Consider the following 19,697-nt stretch of genomic DNA (forward strand, 5'->3'; position numbering starts at 1 on the left):
TAGATCAAGTCTTTTTTTATTTTATTTTTTTTTTAAAGAGTGCTCTGGTTTAAAGTGGTTTTAAAACCGCTTTTGATTTTATTTTGAATGTGCAGTGGTTTAAAACAAAAAACACTCTTGAGTGAAAGTACTCCACACCACATCAACCTTATGGGCGTAACAAGTACTAAGGAGTCCAGCAATGATGAATATGCACAAAGCATCAAATCTCAGTGACTTCCGGAAGCGTTTGATTCGTTGCGAATGACATCAGCTGTGGAGTGAGTGTGCGAAAAAAAAAAAAACAACTGGCGCCCTCTTCTCCCCGGTTACTGAATATGACACAGTGTCTGCTGGTATAAAAAGCTAGGGCCACTCCTATCAAGACTCCACTTTGTGTATGTCTGGAGACCACTCCGGGTCTCCGCCGCGAATAAAGGGAGGAGGCTGCTGTTGGGATCCTGCGCGCGTATACTGGTGCTAGAGAGAGAGAGAGAGAGAGAGAGAGAGAGAGAGAGAGAGAGACAGATGAGAGGATGGCCACCCTGGTAGAATCTGCAGAAATGGAGACTTTAGGCGGCCAGAGCAAAACCGGGACGTCTCCGACATCCTCCAGCGGCCCCCCGCAGCACTTCAACGACAACAAATTTTACCTGCTGGTGGTTATCGGGGAGATCATAACGGAGGATCACCTCAAGTGTGCCATTGCGGACATAGAGAAAGGTGAGAATGGAGCTTTGTGATGTAGGTGTATATGCCACCGAGAGCTGAGCTTAACATCTTCATAAGAACTTGAACAGAGATATAGCTTAGAAGTTCGTCTTATTGCTGTAAAAGTCACGTATAGGCTGCTGATACACCTGTTTGCAACAATAATTTACGCTCATTACGCCTGAGCGAATTACGCATATTAATGGCTCATTAACAACATTTGAACCTTGTTTATTGGGTAACGATTTGCACTAGAGGTAATGTTGTTTATGATAGGGGATTGAACAGCCCCTCCCAGTAACATCACCGTAAGCTGAAGCCAAATCCTGTCTACCCCCTCACCAAATCCTGTCTATCATTTAACCTACAGGTAAATTACCTTCCTTGTATCCCATCCACTGTGTTGAGAAGCAGTTTGGTTCAGTCAGGTTATCATATTAATGTCAGTAGGCCCAATTCTTGTCAGCCACACACGTGGGCCAGGTCCTAAAAGCCGACAGCAATGATTCAGCATTAAATCTGGACTATGCGTCAATAATGCAGCGTATGGCATTTATTTGGCTCCAGTGCAGCTGATGTGTTTTTTTCCCCCTCCCGCAGCACCTTGCCAGGGCTTTATGTTCAGGTGCGTCAGGCTTTTGTTTCAGGAGAGCTGAGGGTCCCATGCATCAGTTTACAGTCGGGAAGCTATAGCAGCAGCTTTCTCTCTGCTTGTGTCGCTGTGGAAGAAAGCTGAATAAATACGCTTTGTGTTTTGAGACAGACATGGCTGCTTTTATAATAACAGAATAGTAATAGAGTAAATCTCCCTTTCCTCCCGTGGGAACATCTCTCTATCATCATCATCATCATCATCATCATCATCATCATCATCATCATCATCATCCCGCATCCAGCTCTCTCACCCTTCACCGGCTGGTGGGCGTGGCTCGGTCCGCACTGCGGTCCCTACGGAAAGCCACAAGGAACGATTTTCAAAGTGAGCAGGGCGTTTTAGAAACGCCACAGCTGCTGTAGTTGTCTGCCTCCCTGGCTCGAGTGCACTGTTTGTGTGAGAGAGGAGAAGAAGGAGGACAATATGGCGCTGTTAGGCTACTGTGTGGGTGTAAAACCAAGTGAAGCAGGAGGAAAGAAGAAAGAGGAAAGCATCACATGTGTTTGCTTTTAGGTTTCACCTTAGGATCACCCATTAACAAGAGTTTAACCTGTCGGAGTCACAGTTTACTTTTCTGTTATTATGTTAATTCAATATAGATTATCATGTTGGCCCTGGAAAAATAGATATTGAGACCAGAAGTTTACTATTGACCTTGCAGAAAAAAACACAGTTTTCCTCAGCAGATGGAGTTTGCTCAGTTTTTGTAGAATTGTAGATTTGATATCCTTTAATTGTATTTTGTTTATTTTTTATTTGTCTAATCTATTTTGTATTACCATGTGACATTATTCTTGCTCCTTCAGTAGCTTATTGTACACATTTATCAAGAGAAACTACATTTGATCATCTCCATCACTGTTGCTCATGTTAATCGATGAATGTTGTCATATTATTGCCACACCCTTTGTTTTCAGTTAAGGTCTTCTGTTGTAATACCCTTTCAACAAGTAATATTGTGAGTGAAATAAACGTTTATGTCTACCGACTCGTTACCTCACAGATAAACACTTTTAAGTCCTTTTGTCTCCATTCCCAGTTCATGTCATCACGTAGCTTCCCAGATGCCTTCATCAGGCCTTTACTGTGCATGATTCATGATTATGAAAAGAGGATGATACCAGCATGACTCAGCTGAGTGGAGGCTACCAGCGTGTCTGGCCCATGGCAAAACAAAAACAGGGCTATAGATATTTCCTATTATAGATTAATGTTCTTGCGCCAAACCTGTAACACGTTTATGCACGTACACTCGAAGATTTTCCAATGAACTGGAGGCAAAAGGATCAGTGAAATCGATGTGTGTGTGTGCATGCGTGCGGGGGTGAGAGTGAGACTTTGCACATTTGTTAGACCTGTTGCCAAGTTCCGGCGTGTTGTCTGCGTGCATTGATTCATTTTCAGACACCGGAGCTAGCATATTTTTTTTCCTTCGCTGGCATATTTTCTTGCTCCTTGATTTTTATTTTTTTTATTTTGTTGTTGATTTTTGTGTGTGTTTGTTTATCTTGCAGGGATCCGCTCATGGGACACCAACCTTATTGACTGTAACCTGGACCAGGAACTCAAGCTGTTTGTCTCCAGACACTCAGCTCGTTTCTCTGCAGATGTCAGAGGTAAACTGGGAATAAAAGACACTTAACTTCACACTAGCCGTCTGATTATGCATACACAAAAAAAACTGAGACCCACTTTTCCAGTATGCAGATCTTTTAATTAAGTATAAGTAATACTACAACAATTTTAAAATACTCCTTTAAAAGTGATGCATTGATAGCAGAATGTTCATGTTGTGGTTGGTCGGGGTGATTTTAAGTTCTTTATTTTTAGTATGGCCAGGTTATTCTGCAAAACCACCCACTTTATATATACTTTTCTGTCTAAAACGGAATCCAAACATGAATATTTCAACCTGTTTTAAATGTAAATGTTAAAAATGAGGCACAATGTGGCAGGTTGAGGCACTAGAATTATTTAAAAAACAATGTTATATTCAAAATGAAATTAGTTGAATTATTCCTCCATCTTTATAAACATCTAATCAGGAAATACAAAACTTAAATTCCAGATATTAAATGACCTCAGAGGAGAGAGACTGTTTTTAACTGAACAATGAATATCATTTTAAAATCTGCATTTATTATGTATGAAAAATAATCTGCAAAATAAGTTAGTATTTACTGCTGTCAGAAAAATGAAGTGGAGTAAAAAGTACATTAAGCAGGAGCAGAAAATGGAAATACTCAAGTTGTGTACAATTACCTCAAAACTGTAGTTCAGTATATTTGAGTAAATGACATTCCTGCTGCACTTTTCAGCAGTATAGTACACTATCACATCGCAGTCAGCTATACCTTCCATGCAGTACACTAAGCAGAGGGGTTTTATTACCTGCCCCTGGATACGCCCTCTCAGCATTTTGTTGCATGGTACTTATAAAGCTATATTAGCTGCAAGGTGAGGGAGAGGCTCAATAGAGATGGAAGAGATCCAGTGTGGCAGGGAGGTCTGCCAGTGGGCAGTATGGCCTTGACAGTCAACAGCAGTTAAAGCCTCTGCTTGGCATTGCTCCATATTGGACATGGCCAGCAGGGCTAAATACTTCCCAATATATTGATCCAGCAAACAACTGCTGCTGCTGCTGCAGTATAAATCAGGTGATTTATTTCAATGCAGTAGTATCAGATCTCATATTTTACAGAGGTAAAATACAATAGGTTGAGAGAGATGTGAAACATGGAGATTTTATAGATAGAATTCAAAGAGACTCCAAACCCCCACTCCCTTCATCTAACCATGCCTTCCCCATTTTCCCATTCTCCATTCTTCTCTCCTTCTTCCTCCGTGTGCTGTTGCCTTGCAACCCAGTACGAGATGTGCAGTTGATTCGGGAGTAATTAGCAGTGCAGAATCCCCAGTGGCAAGTGTCTGTCCATGGAAGAAAAAAAAGAAGGGAGGGGAACAGAGAGGGTGAGGGGAATGGCTGTGAAGAGAAAGAGGATGAGAGAAAAGCAAACATGGGAAGCAATGGAGGGAGGGGGATGAGAAAAGACGGAGTAGGTTAGGAGGAAAGAAGAGGATAAAGATAGCTGCGACAGAAACAGAACTGCAGTTCTGATCAGTGAACTAATGAAGCCGAGACTATGAGGTAACGCTGTGTAAGCTGTAAAACTGGAATAATATTGTTCTGTTACTGTATATTCTACGTCTCAGGATTTTTGCCAAGTCTATTTCTCAAGGGGAGGATTTCTTTGTCCTTTGAACGTTTAATACATGAACTGCTTTGTGAAGGGCTTTTATTTTTTTTATGTTTATTAAGTGCAGTACACCTGCTTAAAGTTAATATTTAATTCATTCATAGAAGTGTACGTTAAATCTAAACTTGTGAATTACCTTTGAATCACTATGTGTGACACACAAAAGAAACAGCTTAAAGCAATACTCCACACTTGGTATACGCTTATTTGCTTTCTTCTCTGAGAACTAGATGCTAAATACGAACATGCAGCCAGCACCTGCTTTGCTAGCTTACCATAAAGACAGAGCCAGGCTAGGGAAACAACTAGTCTGGCGCTGTCTGAAGATAAGAAAATCTGCCTTCCAGCATCTCCAAAGTTTACTGATCAACACGTTACATCGTGTTTGTTTAATCTGCACAAAAAACAATGACATATAAAGATTTTGTTACCTTTGGACAGAGCCAGGCGTACCTGTTTTCAGTCTTAATGCTAAGCTAAGTTTATGGGCTGCTGTCTGTAGTCCTATTGGATTTTCACTGGAAAGATAAATGAGTATGGCATCAATCTTCTAATCTAACTCTAACTCTAAAAAAAGAAAGCGAGAAAGTGCATTTCTCAAAATGTCGAGCCCAACCAAACAATAAGTGTAATTTTTCCGGATAAAGATGGTTGATTAGGATGCTGAGCTGCTGTCTTTATAGAAGGTACAATCTCATATTAGTTGTAGAAAAGAAAAATCAGTTGAGTAGTATGTTATGTTTATTGTTTAGGGGCTCTGTGCTTACAGGAAAACACAAACCAGCAGATAGTATCGGGCGTAGGACGATGAATGTGATTGTCTGTCTATTTGACAGATGATATGCTATCCATCACACTGCGGGGTCCAGTGCACAGGAAGCCTGGACCCCTCAGTGAGGAAGAGGGGAAGGGAGGGAAAACGGGGCAAGACAGGAGACCCCCGGTGTCTCCCTGATGGATATATGATACTTCTTATTACGTATAGATTTCCCAGCACTCTGCCTTCACTGCAGACAGCACTGAAGCCTGAAAAGGCTCTCTCTAAACCACAAATCCACTCAAGACCGTCCTTGTAAGATTGTTGAAGACAACATTGCAGCTTCTGATCAATAGTAATTAAGAATTGTGTTGACCTTTACAAATGAATTTGTCCCAGATAAAGATCCTCCTGATATTTTTCACAAATACAATCTTGCGTTCTCTTGACGTCACTGGTTAGTTCTGTAGCTGTAAATCAGCAGATTGATTGATTGATGCATTGACTGCATTATCTTTTATAGGGCTAGCTGGAGGAATTGGGAAAGAAACAGGCGGTGGGAAGGCATAAAAATTTAAAAATTATTGTCTTTCTCCTATTAGGTTTTCATTTGTATCGACAAGCTAATTCCTAAAGATCACAGCTGTTAATGAGCTTAAAACTGAATGTTATTTCGAGGCATTAATTCTATGACGCGGGTGATTGTTCTGTGATTCAGCTGGCTGAACAGCAGTGGTAGTGCCATCAGCTCCATGACCAGACATATTATGTATACCAGTTCTCTTTTTAATCCGATTGTGTGGGGGCACGGGAACAAATGACATTGAAAACTGTGCTCAGCAGCCCCCATCTTTGCTGCTCAATGCACCAATCAATCATTCTGTTAAAAAAATGACATGACAGGAAGGAAAAGGTTGCTGCCACACACACGGCATCCACCTGTGGAGATACAATTGATTACATGTGAGGTCCTTTTAGCAAAAAGAAGGAGACACTAAATGCAGTTGTTCCACTGATCTATTTTTGGTGTGGTGCCATCCACATTGATATTCCCCTGTCTGGTTCAGTCTGTGGCAGCCAGGCTGGTCATTTCAGCCATAAGCTCAGTGATGCATGTAACATTAACTCACCTCCCACTGAGACAGAGATGCAGGATTTTTACAACGATCAAGGTAATTGTCAGGGTCAAGCAAGCCCCAGTGTACAATCTGTCATTTTTTGACAAGTTGGCTTAGACTCGGCAATTTGGCATCGTGATGGTGGTGGTCACAGTGACTGCCTCATGCTTCACTAGTCCTTAACATGTACTACTTATTTTCTGTTATTTTCTGTTTCATCACATGAAATGCCGGTAAGCTGGGCATAACCCACAGAGAGACAAACAAAGAAAAATGCTTTTCTAGTACATTAGCAGCAGCTTGTGTACAGTAGCATGACAGGATGAATGATAGACTTCCATGATTTATTTCTATCTCATTTCACAGACCACTGAAAACTCTGAGACTGCTGTCTCTTCAGAACAAATCTTAGCGAAGCTGGTTTCTCCCAGAGTCAACTGGGATTTTGATGATGGTTGTATTAGCCTGAATGACGTGTTTCCATTATATTTAGATACAAGGACGGAAAACGCTCCTATTGGTCGTATTTCCTGCCAACGCAAGGGGTGCTAATTTATGAAACTCTCCGATGGGTCGTATTAGAGGGTAGGAATAATAATAATAAATGACCTATGTCGTCATATGGTTTGGAGGACTTATTCAAAAAAATCCCATTCCCCCCACTCAAAAAAGCAGAAAAATAAGGTTTGTTTTTGACATTTACATATGCCTCTGCCATGCTACTGAATTTATATGAAAGCTCAAAGTCACACTAGGAATAATATTCCCTCCAGACAACTAACTCCATAAAAAAAATGGAGTACAACATCGGAACTGCTAAAGGGTTGACAAGTGGGGAAAGAGTCATTATTTCTACCATTACTGAACTCCCCAGAATATTATAGAGACTAATAGTCATGTACTGTATAGAAGCCACTTCACTATTACCAGCATTGAATGAAAGAGCCCTCTGGGAGGAGGCGGCAGCGGGGTTAATGGATATGTGCTCCATAATGAGAATCTGCAATATGAAATATATATGGAGTAATCGGCCCAGCAGCCAGATATGTCGCTGCTGCAGTATCACGTCTCTGGAGACGAGGAACACTCTTCTGAATTTAAAGTATATATCCAAGCAACACCCCACTGCCCTCTGAACCTAACACGGAACACATTCTTGTTTGTCTTTTTCACAGAATGTTACACAGTGGAAACAAAGTCATTATCACAATCAATCATCTGAAACCTAGGATGATTGATTTTTATTTTTATTTTAATTTTTGATAATTTTCTATGTAACAGCTCTGTATTATGAGGGGAAAATGGCAAAGTGTGGTGGGCTAAACTCTAGGCCTATAATACTCCCCATTATACAGAGAGAACAAACAATTATTAGGGCTTTTGAAATTGTGTGTAAATAATCTTGTCACACAATATTGTGCGTCTGTTATGTTTGTCAGAAGTTAAATAGAGCTGAAACGATTGGTTGATTAATTGTTTAGTCAATCGTCAAATGAATTGGCAAGTATTTTGAAAATCAATTAATCATTTGAATCATTTTTCTAGGCAAAACATCCAAAAAACATCCCTTCTTTTCAGCGTGAATATTTTCTGGTTTTCTTCTTATGTGATAGTAAAATAAATACTTTCATGTTTTGGGGTGTTTTTTTATTTCTAACTATTTTCTATTTTTGTTTTACAGGGCAGAGAATTCTTCACCATAAAAGTAATATCCTGGAGACGGTGGTGCTTATCAACCCTTCAGATGATGCAGTCAGTACTGAGGTAAAATTAGCTATAGCTGTTGTTGACAATCTGTTATATTATTATAAGCTCTTCCTTATTCTGTAACTTGGTATTGTATCGTCCATCCTCCTATCAAAGAGGGATGATTCACAGATGCATTAAATAAATATACATTAACAAAGCAATTACAGCTTGAAAAGGATTATTATTCAGCCATGACTCTCAACCATGCTTGGCCAATTATCCACCCTAATATGAACTGCTGTTTGTTGCTATTGGTTGGAATAAAATATATATAATCAATTAGGAGCTCAAGGGACAGGACTAATGCCTCATTTACCGCTAGGATAACAAGTGCAGCCTTTTCCTTTCTTTATTGCAGAAAAGCTTTTTTTGCATTTTAATGAGAAGAAAGACAAGGGAGGGTCAGAAGCATAGATGACACAAGATTTTCTCTTGTGTCACTGCTCCTCTTCAGCATTGCCTCCACCCTCCTCCCCACCCCAGCCATGTCTGCAGTCAAACTGTGCATTAATAATATCTCACAGCACAGCAGGATTGACCTGGCCAGCCGCCCAGAACAGCTGATGTTGCTGAAGTAGAAAAAAAAGACCAACAGAAAGAGTGGGAGAGGCAAGAGATAGAGGGGTGAAAGCAACCTTAGCAGAGGGAACAAATCAGCCAATAGCTAATGGATTTGAGTGAGTGATTTAAATACACTAATCATTAAGCTGCTGCAGCAGCAAGGCTTTGTATTCTCTGTCTCTGTAGCCAGTAGGCTAATATTATCATCAATAGTTTCAATAAATAAGTGTTTCTCTATGTTACTTTAAATTATTGTCCATTTACTCTTCAGGTTCGTTTGATGATCTCAGACACTGCCAGACACAAGCTTCTGATTCTCTCAGGGCAGTGCTCTGAAAACAGTGGGGAACTAATTCTTCAGTCTGGATCTTTCTCTTTCTTCAACTTCATAGACATATTCACTGACCAAGAGGTGAGCCAACATGATGATTTTTTTTTGTAAGCACCCAAATTTGACCTGTAATGTGATAGTTTTACACATGTTCATACACACATGTTGTTGCCATGAAAAAACTAAAATTTTGATTTTTGGCAATTTTCATATTTTACATTAGTGGAAGGCTTCCATTGTCTTTTTATAGAATGAGAACATTTTATATTTTTGTCAGGAAAACCCTTTAAAAAAATTCATGGTGGTTGCCCTCCCTAAAAGCTCCCATTTTAGCGTTGCAATAGTCTTAAAACATTCATACAGTACAGGTGTGTAGATATACAAACACTGAAACAATGCACTATTCATTTCATTACGGACTCTGACATATTAAAAATTCACTAAAAAAAGTCACTTCATTTTTCTCATGCACAGATTGGTGAATTGCTCAGCACCATTCACCCGGCAAACAAAGCCAACCTAACACTGTCCTGCCCTGAACAAGGCGAGTGGAAAAACTCCAACTTAGACAAACACAACCTGCAGGACTTCATTAACATGAAACTAAACTCCACTCTCATACTCCCTGAAATGGAAGGCCTCTCAGAGTTCACAGAGTATTTATCTGAATCAGTAGAGATCCCATCTCCTTTTGATATGTTAGAACCACCAACCTCAGGTGGATTCCTCAAACTCTCCAAACCATGCTGTTACATTTTCCCTGCTGGTAGCGGTGACTCTGCTCTCTTTGCTGTCAATGGCTTCAACATGCTCATTAACGGTGGCTCAGACAGGAAGTCCTGCTTCTGGAAGCTGGTGAGACATCTAGACCGGGTGGACTCCATCCTCATGACTCACATTGGTGACGACAACCTGCCAGGCATCAATAGCATGCTGCAGAGGAAGGTTGCAGAGCTTGAGGAGGAGCAGTCACAGGGCTCGACAGCTAACAGTGACTGGGTGAAGAACATGATTTCTCCAGATATTGGTGTTGTGTTTTTGAATCTTCCTGAAAACCTGGAGAACCCTGAACCAAATTACAGAGTGCGGAGGAATGTTGAGGAGGCAGCGTTCACTCAGCAGTTCCTCACCAAACTAAATTTGAGGTTAGAGCCTTTGCAGAGGCCTGTTGGAAACACGATAGAACCACTCATACTTTTTCAGAAAATGGGTGTTGGGAAGCTTGAAATGTATGTGCTTAATCCATCAAGGAACAGCAAGGAGATGCAGCACTTCATGAAGCAGTGGACAGGTAGTGAAAAAGACACCACTTCCATTCTGCTGCCAAATGGAAAAGAATCTGAGTTCCCCATCTCTTATTTGACTTCTATCTCTTCACTCATTGTGTGGCACCCTGCAAATCCCTTAGATAAGGTTGTGCGTGTTCTCTTTCCTGGAAATGCCACCCAGCATCACGTCTTTGAAGGCTTAGAAAAGCTAAAGCACTTGGACTTCCTGAAGCAGCCAGTTGTCACTCAAAAAGCAATGTCTTCTGATATGCCGTCAACACCAACACTAAAGCAAGCAAAGATGAAACACAGAACAGACAGCAAAGAGAGCCTGAGGTCTACCCCAAAGCCATCACCAAGCAAAAGCATCAGGAAGGATTCAAAGGAGGAAGCACCAGAAAAGGCAAAGACAGATGCAGAATCATCTCATGAAAAAACACCAAAGACTGAGAAAAAAGAAAAGGCCCCGCTGAAAAAGGAAAAGGCAAAAGCACCTGAGAAAGCAAAGGCGGAGAAAACAGCCCAAAATGAGACTCCAGAAAAAAAGAAGTCTGAAATAAAACCCAAATTTGAAAAGATTGTTAAAAAGGAGACCAAGGTGTCTGTGGAAAAGAAAAAGGAGGTTAAGAAAGATGTAGCAAAGAAAGATGATACACCCAAACACGAGGTCAAAAAGGATGAAAAAGCAAAGAAAGAGGAGGCAAAGAAAGTTATAAAAAAGGATATCAGAAGAGACTCACCTATGAAGAAGAAGGAAGAAAAGAAAGATGTCAAGGTGCCCTTTAAAGACATAAAAAAGACTGTGGGTGAAGAAAAGAGTCTAGCACCAAAACCAAAACCTCTGAAAAAAGACAGTGCTTCAAAGAAAGATGCAGGAATCCCGTCAAAGTTAAAAGAGAAAGGAAAGGCAAAGGTGACAAAGAAGGAGACAAAGGTGGATAGTGACAAACTTGCAGCAAGTGCAGCTGCTGTTGCAGAGGATCCAGAAGTAGTAAGATCTCTGATGTCCACACCAGAGGACCTCACCAAGGACTTTGAGGAGCTTAGAGCTGAAGAGTTGGTGGAGGATGATGCGACTGTGCAACAAATTAAGGAAGAAGAGGCTGTGATGATCCACCATGAAGAAATAATACAAACCAAAGAGTCACCTGAGGCATTAGAGTCTGTGGATGAGGGTATAACCACAACGGAGGCTGAAGGAGACAACGAAGAGACTCCAGAAGAACAAGTTCTTAAGGGAAAAGGCAATGGTAGTGTAAGTGAGAAGTTTGAAGATGAAGGCACTGTGATGGAAGAGACATCAGAGGGAGGGGATTATGAAGAGAAGGGAGAGACCGAAGAAGTTTATGAACCACAGAGAGTGGAACCAGATAAAGATAAGCTTACTCCCAGTGAAGATGAACACCAAGAGAAAAATTATGAAGTCAAACCAGAAGACAGTGTCGAAGACAAGAAGGATGTGACTAACAAAAATGTAGAAGATCAGCATGCAAGTGAGAGAGAAATAGAGAAACATAACCTATTTTTATCAGCCTCACCCAAAGTGTCCTCACCTGTTTCTCCGGCTGCATCTATCCATGACGAAATGGTTCCAGTTGGCTTTGAGAGCTCAACAGCCTCGGATGATGAGAATCAAGATGAACCCCCTGAGGATTACACTATCACCTCTGGCCACACTCAGTCCACCATTGAGATATCCAGTGTGCCTACTCCCATGGATGAGATGTTGACTCCTAGAGACATTATGAGCGACGAAAACACCAATGATGAATCTCCTTCACAGGATGTTGGCAGGTTTGGGACATCAGCATCTGGAGAGTTTGACAGAAAGAAGCTGTCTCCACTTCAGGATATGCCAGGGTCAGATCACTCTCAGAGTGATGCCACAGAAGGCCAGGACTACAACCACTCCGCTTCCACAATATCTCCCCCTTCATCACTAGAAGAGGATAAATTCTATAAGGGGTTTCTTTCTGAAGAAAAAGCTGAAGAGTTTGCAACAGCTCAAGAGCCATGTGAGAAGTACGACACAGACTCTGCTAGACTCAGTTCAACTTCAACAACATTGCCTCTTGTACGTTCTCCTTCAGTGGACCACAAGGACAAGTTTGATTATCCATCATTTGCTGCTCCAATAGAGCTGTCCACCACACTGGCAGGATGTGCCAGAGCAACAGCTGATCCCTCCATTAGCCCAGATGACAAGACATTGGAAGGAGCTAACTCGCCTCAGTCCTCTGGTCACACACCTTACTATCAGTCACCAGTAGATGAGAGAGCAGGGGCTCTACCACCTGTGTCAGAAGACGAAGCACAGGGTCCTGTAATTGTGGAGGTCACAAGTGATAAAGAGGATATCTCCAATACAGGTACCCCAGAGCCTATTGAGCCAGAACCAGAAAGTTCCTCCGCTGTAGAGAGAGTGATGTCCTCTCCAAAAAGCCCACATCCAACTGAATCTGATTCCCCAACAAAGATGGAAAAGTCACTCTTTGATATTGATCATAAGAAAACTGGAGATTCAGTCTTGTCCTCAGCACCAATGACCAAACCCGAAGACACTAATCCTTTCACAGCTTTCAAAGACGAGAGTATAATGTCCATTTCAGAGGGTACCACATCAGACAAGTCAGAAACCCCTCTGGAGGAGGTGGTAGCAGAAGATACATTTTCACATTTAGCTTCAGCATCCACTGCCTCGCTGGCCACCAACTCCTTGCCAGAACCCACGACTGACTCTCCTTCTCTTCATGCTGAGATAGGCTCTCCTCACTCAACAGAAGTAGATGACTCTCTGTCTGTCTCCGTGGTTCAGACCCCAACCACCTTTCAGGAGGCTGAAGGTTCTCCATCCAAGGAAGATAGCCCGAGACCCATGTCTATCTCCCCAGATATCTCACCAAAGACAAGAAGCAGAGCACAGGACACAAAATCACCAGAGCATTCCACCATGTCAATAGAGTTTGGCCAGGAGTCTCCTGACCACTCCTTAGCTCTGGACTTTAGTAAGCAATCTCCAGAGCATCCATCTGTGGGAGGCAGCTTACATGCTACAAAGAATGGCCCGACTGAGGTTGACTACAGCCCCTCAGATGGAACAGATGAAAGACCACCTGAAGACCGTAGTTCCACAGTGCAGAAGCCTTTGTTTTTTGATGAGAGCGATTCAGTCCTTGCCACTTCTGCAACCCCATCAGATGCATCTTTGTCCACTCCCTCTGTGACAACCCCATGCCAGATGACAGAGATACTACATGCCGAGGCTGAGCAGACAGATAAGTCTCCTGTCACCCCAAAGGCATCCTCTCTCACCCACTCTCCCCATTCCAATGAGCCATCCCCAGTGCTAGGGGGTCTCCCAGCTAAAGACAGTACCAGCCTAATTTCACCATCTGTGGAGGGCTTTATTAATAAATCTGACACACAGCAGAAATATGACAAGTCACCCTCACCTCCCAAAGCTGCTTCCCCATCATCGCCTTCTACCTTTTCAAAAGAAGAAACCGTTTCCCCGGTAAAGGAGACTAATCCCTTTAAATGTGAGGATTCTACACCTGAGGCAAAATCCCCTGTGAGTCCCAAAGTTCCCTTTCCATCATATCTACCTCTCTCCTCTGATCCGCATCATTACAATTTTGCCTGTGGCTCCAGGGACCCAGACTCCACGAAGAAGAGCCCTTCTGCTCCATCTAAGACAGATGTTGACCTCTGCCTAGTCACTTCATGTGAGTATCGTCACCCCAAGACAGAACTGTCCCCATCTTTCATCAACCCTAACCCTCTAGAATACTTCATCAATGAAGAGAAGGCCATGGATGAGGAGAAGCCTCTGGCCAAGTCAGGAGGAGGTCCCCCACCTCCAGGAGGTAAACTTCCTGCCAAGCAGTGTGAGGAGACCCCACCCACATCCATCAGTGAATCAGCCCCCTCCCAGACAGATTCAGATGTTCCACCAGGGACAGAGGAGTGCCCTTCCATTACAGCAGATGCTAACATTGACTCTGAAGACGACTCTGAGACTCTGCCTACTGACAGAACGCTGACCTACAGGCATGTCGACCCTCCTCCGGTGGCACTCAGGGACTCTGCTCCATCTTCAGGCCACCATGATGTCTGCATGGTGGACCCAGAGGCCCTCAAGGCTGAAGAAAACCTCCACAATGCAAATACAGATGGAGAAGAAAAGCCCAAGAAGAAAAAGCTCTTGAAAAAGTCTTCCTCGCCAACCAGGAAGAGTGCTCTATCAAAAGTGAAGGACACAAAGAATTCCTCTCCAAAGAAGAGTGTTGGAGAAGGGAAAGATGCCAAAAATGCAACCAATACCTCTGCATCCAAAGTTGTAAAAAGTGCCACATCAGGTGAGTACTATTTACTTATTGCCATCATTTATATCACTTTACTACTTCACATCATTTTCCCACTTTTGTTGAGAAATTATCAATATCATGAATCATGAATTTATCATATATTTTTTTCCTCTTTCAGGTACTGGCAGTGGAAAGGTATCAGGTGGGGCATCTCTGCCCAACTGCCCTCCCATGTACATGGATTTGGTTTACATCCCTAATCATTGCAATGCCAAGAATGTGGATGCAGAGTTCTTTAAGCGGGTGCGCTCCTCTTACTATGTGGTCAGTGGCAATGATCAGACAGCTCAGGAGCCCAGTAGGGCTGTCCTTGATGCAGTGCTGGAAGGAAAGGCCCAGTGGGGAAACAATATGCAGGTAAGTATTAAGCTGATTGATGGGATAGTGTAAAAAAAAAAAAAAAGATTATAGGAGTTCCATGTTTTATTTTGTTTTATTCTCTTGTGATTAACAATTTTCTATTGGTTTTTTAAACAACATACAAAACATACTCATCCTCACCACCCACCCAGACAAAAAAAAGAAACGATGACACAATAACCACAATATACAAGACCACACAACTAAATAATAACAAAATAGACAAATTGTACACCAAATAAACCTATGTATAATAACTATTTTGTTTAATTTGACATAAAGACAGTGAAGTCACAAGTTTGAGCTTCTATTTGAGATAAGTCCTTTTTGTAAATGCCACCACCCCAACTTCAGGGTGCCAGGAACGGTTTGAATATATAAAGACAATATTCAATAGATTTATTGGTTATGGTCACATTTTGTAATGATTCATAAATTAACTTTGGCTGGCTGTATGGTCCTCTGTTCATCACATTTGCATTTAGATTGGAATGTAGTATATAGCAAGGGTAAATGAAAACAAATAAATTGGAATAAACCAGCCTCAAATAATTTTCCTGCCAACAATTTAAAAGACTAACATAAATAAGATTTCATATTTTCATTTCTCTGTTAAAACCCTGCTGGTAATACTACTGAACTCTGCATGCAAACATCAAAAGGGAAGAAGAGACAGAAAGACAAAGAAATATTTTTGGTTGTACGGACAATACTTGAATTCTATGAATGCTTGAACTTAGAAACCTCCTTCCTCTCTGGTGTCAGGTCACTCTGATTCCAACCCATGACACTGATGTGATGAGGGAGTGGTACCAGGAGACCCACGACAAGCAGCAGGAGCTCAACATCATGGTCCTGGCCAGCAGCAGCACTGTTGTCATGCAGGATGAGTCCTTCCCGGCTTGTAAGATAGAGATGTAGGCCTGTTCAGCAAGCGATCACAGGGCCTAGTGACTGATAATGAGAGGGATCATTATTTGAGAAGTAAAACAAATCCATGTAGCATAAAACCTAAGCAAACACGTATACACTTATATGCTAAAATGCTACTTCTTGTGTACTAAACCCTGAAAAAGAATCTACAATAAGGACATAACACTAATACAAATTAGCTTTGAGGGGCTCCATGCAAAGGACAATGTTTTCTATATAAAGTAAGACATCAACACGGTGTTATCTGATTTATAGGTATACATTGATTGTGCTGGGAAGAAATTAGAAACAAAAAACTAGCCACGTTATCATTGTCCAATTAAGATAACTCTCATACAGATCAAATAATAATGTTGTTGTTGATGTATTGCATTTCTTTTGCATCGCCAGATCAAAATACATGAGAGCTTTTAATCAATTTAACTGCTGTCAAGGAACAAAACATCCCTGCATATGGTATATTCTTGAATAATGGCCGTTATCCACACCAAAGGATAAGACAACATGTTTTCTGTTATTGCCTTAGGGGAGTCAAAATGAATGTATAAGAACTGGTGCAACTAGCAGAAGATTGGGCATGTAACTACACACCAGAGGTCAATTCTAAAAGGACTGTTAAATTGTTACATACTTGAATGATGGTAGATATGAATTAACTTAATAGGATGTTTTACACTGATTAGCATTAATATGATGTTTGACTTCATATTCATCAAGGGTGAGACAAAGTGCCCCTACCATTGTGAAACCGTATGTTTTTAAGTCGGCTGGGTTTTAAATCTGGGAAATGTTGCTGCTGATGTATGAACATTAATTTATTATGTTACGTTTAATTTATTGCTTGATTGTCCAGATAGCCTTTTACACGGTGCAACAGGAAGTTGCTTCAGAATGCTCTCCCTTGCTACTTTTGCCACGTGTAAAATCTTATCATTTTCCACAATGCTTTTCAGAGGATCGCCTTTTATTTGAGATTGTCTGTTTTATTTAGTTTATTTAAATAAGAGAAAAATCGGATCTTATTTCTTATGCCCGTTTTCAATGTAGTCATTCAGTTATGGGGGATCTAGTCTTTTCCCATTGTAAAGCTGGTGAGGCAGGATATTTTCATAAACCTTAAAAGGTCTTGTTTTTCTAAAGCATTGTACTATAATTATAAATAGCTTTGTGGTCGACGGAGTGGTTGGAAGACATGAATGATAAGATTTTTTTTCTCTTTTTTTAATGGGGATTTTGCTCAGACTTGCATTAAGAACAACAGGGCTAGGCTAACTCAATAAATGTAAGGACCATTTTATGATTTTTGCAAGTTGTGACATGAAATTGTATCTTACAGTAAATCAAATGGCGTACAAATGTGCACTGGCATCGATATACAACTTGATTTAGGGTCAGTACAGTAGATTTTTCAGGTTTAAGGCTGAAAACTTCTCTCTAGCTGGGATGAAAAGGTAACAGCGTCCAGTAGAGGCGTAGTCTTGAGAGGGGCGGCACACAGAGGTGAGAGTGAGTGGCTTACGTGTTTTAAATGAACGTATGTAAAACAAAAACTAGTCACTTTAAACACATACATGACACAAACCAAACTAACAGTACAGATGCCACAGATCAACTTTGACAGGCCACCTTCTAGACAAACATTTAACAAATCACAACTGGAGATTACAGGCTTTGATACTGGGCTATTCAATCAACTCAACAAGCTCACCAGATATTTCTGAAATTATGTCAGGTGTACTATAGACACTATATATACACTATAGACCAGGTTTTTCTGCAGGGGAACCTCAGACCAACACCATGACTAACAACAACTCTGAACTGACATTTCTCTTGAACTGACATTTCTCTTTTCTCTCTTTTTTCTCTTCACTTCTTCTCTTTCTCTCTCTGTCTATTTATCTCTGCCTTTTTCTCCTTACCTTTCTCTTGGGAGAACTTTAGTAATGTTTGTCTGCAGCTGTGTGGTATATTTGTCTTGTGACCTTGCATTCTCTCTGCCCCTTTCCCCAAACTCATATGTAACTTATAGCAATTAGTTTCAAGTGAAAGTATTCCTTAGTGCTTTCTGATGTTTGTGTGCAATATTTCCTCTACCCACATGGTGAATCTGATGTAGGAGGAACCACTACTAAAGAACAAACATTCAAAAACAACCACAATAAAATCTGTTGTGAAAAAATAAAGATTTGTGCATTTGTCTTTTATAAAAAATAAAAAAAACCTCATTTTTAAGTGAACAATTATTTATTGACGTGTGCACAATAATGGTAAATGATAGTCTTTGGTGATTACACCCCCATCGTAACATCTTCGAATTCCCATTGTGATGTCATCATATTTAAAGGGGGGCTAAGAAGCTGTGAGTATGTAACATACCCCCTTGATGGAGTCTAGGCACTAGTGGTGATGGGGATGAATGCAGAGGATGCTGAGATCTGGATGAAATGAGAAGACAAGCGTGGTCTGGTGAGCTCAGACCTGGGAGCTGGAATTGATGAACTGGAGGTGAACGGGGAGGAGGAGGGCCACAACGACTCACACTGAAATGAGATCTGACAGCAACAGAGTGGAAAACATTTAAATATTGACAGCAGGAATGCGATTGGCCTATAGACATTGTGGCTAAACCTGGTTGGTTTAACTAAAAGAGTAAACGCCCCCTAATCAGCTGGTAATGTGAAGCAGGAGGAGAGGGAGAGTGAGGTGAATGAGAATGAGTGAGTACATAGTCTTCCTGGATAAACTTACGCTAGGCTTGATTTATTGTATTTTAAAGAAAGTGTTATTTCCTATAATGTTATATATTGAGACTGGGAAATAAAATAAAAATGCTTTTTACAAATTGTCTCTTCCACTGAGCCTATTGCTCATTGCACAGAATCATAAACTGTACCAAATTCAAAGATATCACAAATCCAAATATCTCACATAGAAGTGAGTATTGATTATATAAAAATAGTTTTGCTGTTTACATGCCCAAAGAAGTTACACCTTTACAATTAGTTTAAACAAGACTAGAGTCAGCCATGGCCACACTAGCGGCTGTGTGAGTCTGTACAGTGTTGTGTTGAGCTAAATGCTAACATCAGCATGGTAACTTGCTGACAATAACAATGCCAACTTTCTGATGTTTAGCAGGTATAATGTTCACAATGTTCCCCATCTTAGTTTGGCATGTTAGCATAGTGACATTTGCTAAATAACACTAACCACAAGTATAGCTGAGGCTGATATGTTTTTGGTTTTACAGGTATTTGGTCATAACCCAATGCATTTGATAAATACTAATTTTGACCTGCTGATGTTAATATAATGTTCTGTGTCCAAGTTATTACAGTCCATCCTGAGGGAGACATGAGTGGTGGTCCAACTGACTGACCACATTCCTAAAAACAAACTCCTCTGTTTTGATAATATAGAACACAACATTGGCAGCAAAGTTAATGTCATGTTCACACAGATGATTGGCTATAAGGGACAATGTGGCCTAGGAGGGAAGTTGTTTCTTTTGGCGTCCTTGGTGATGCGTGTCCCTGAGAGCCAGACAGGACTGATAAGGCGTTTAAGTTCCCCCAGAGAGATACGGTGGGGACAGAGACTTAGTTTAGTCTTAAGTGATGTAACAAAGCTAAGATAAAAGCTGAGTGT

General features: G+C 41.0%; 1 protein-coding gene across 1 annotated transcript; it reads left to right on the forward strand.

Annotated features, from left to right (window-relative positions):
• Nucleotides 1-384: 384 nt before the first annotated feature.
• On the forward strand, nt 385-18,197 carry map1b (microtubule-associated protein 1B). The gene is made up of 7 exons (XM_078272117.1): nt 385-702; nt 2,860-2,961; nt 8,159-8,241; nt 9,059-9,199; nt 9,593-14,744; nt 14,872-15,110; nt 15,879-18,197. Exons 1-7 carry the CDS (start codon nt 516-518, stop codon nt 16,032-16,034), a joined length of 6,060 nt encoding a protein of 2,019 aa, XP_078128243.1. The 5' UTR covers nt 385-515; the 3' UTR covers nt 16,035-18,197.
• Nucleotides 18,198-19,697: the final 1,500 nt, after the last annotated feature.

The sequence above is a fragment of the Sander vitreus genome, chromosome 16 (genome assembly GCF_031162955.1).
Source record: "Sander vitreus isolate 19-12246 chromosome 16, sanVit1, whole genome shotgun sequence".
NCBI classification, from domain to species: domain Eukaryota; kingdom Metazoa; phylum Chordata; class Actinopteri; order Perciformes; family Percidae; genus Sander; species Sander vitreus.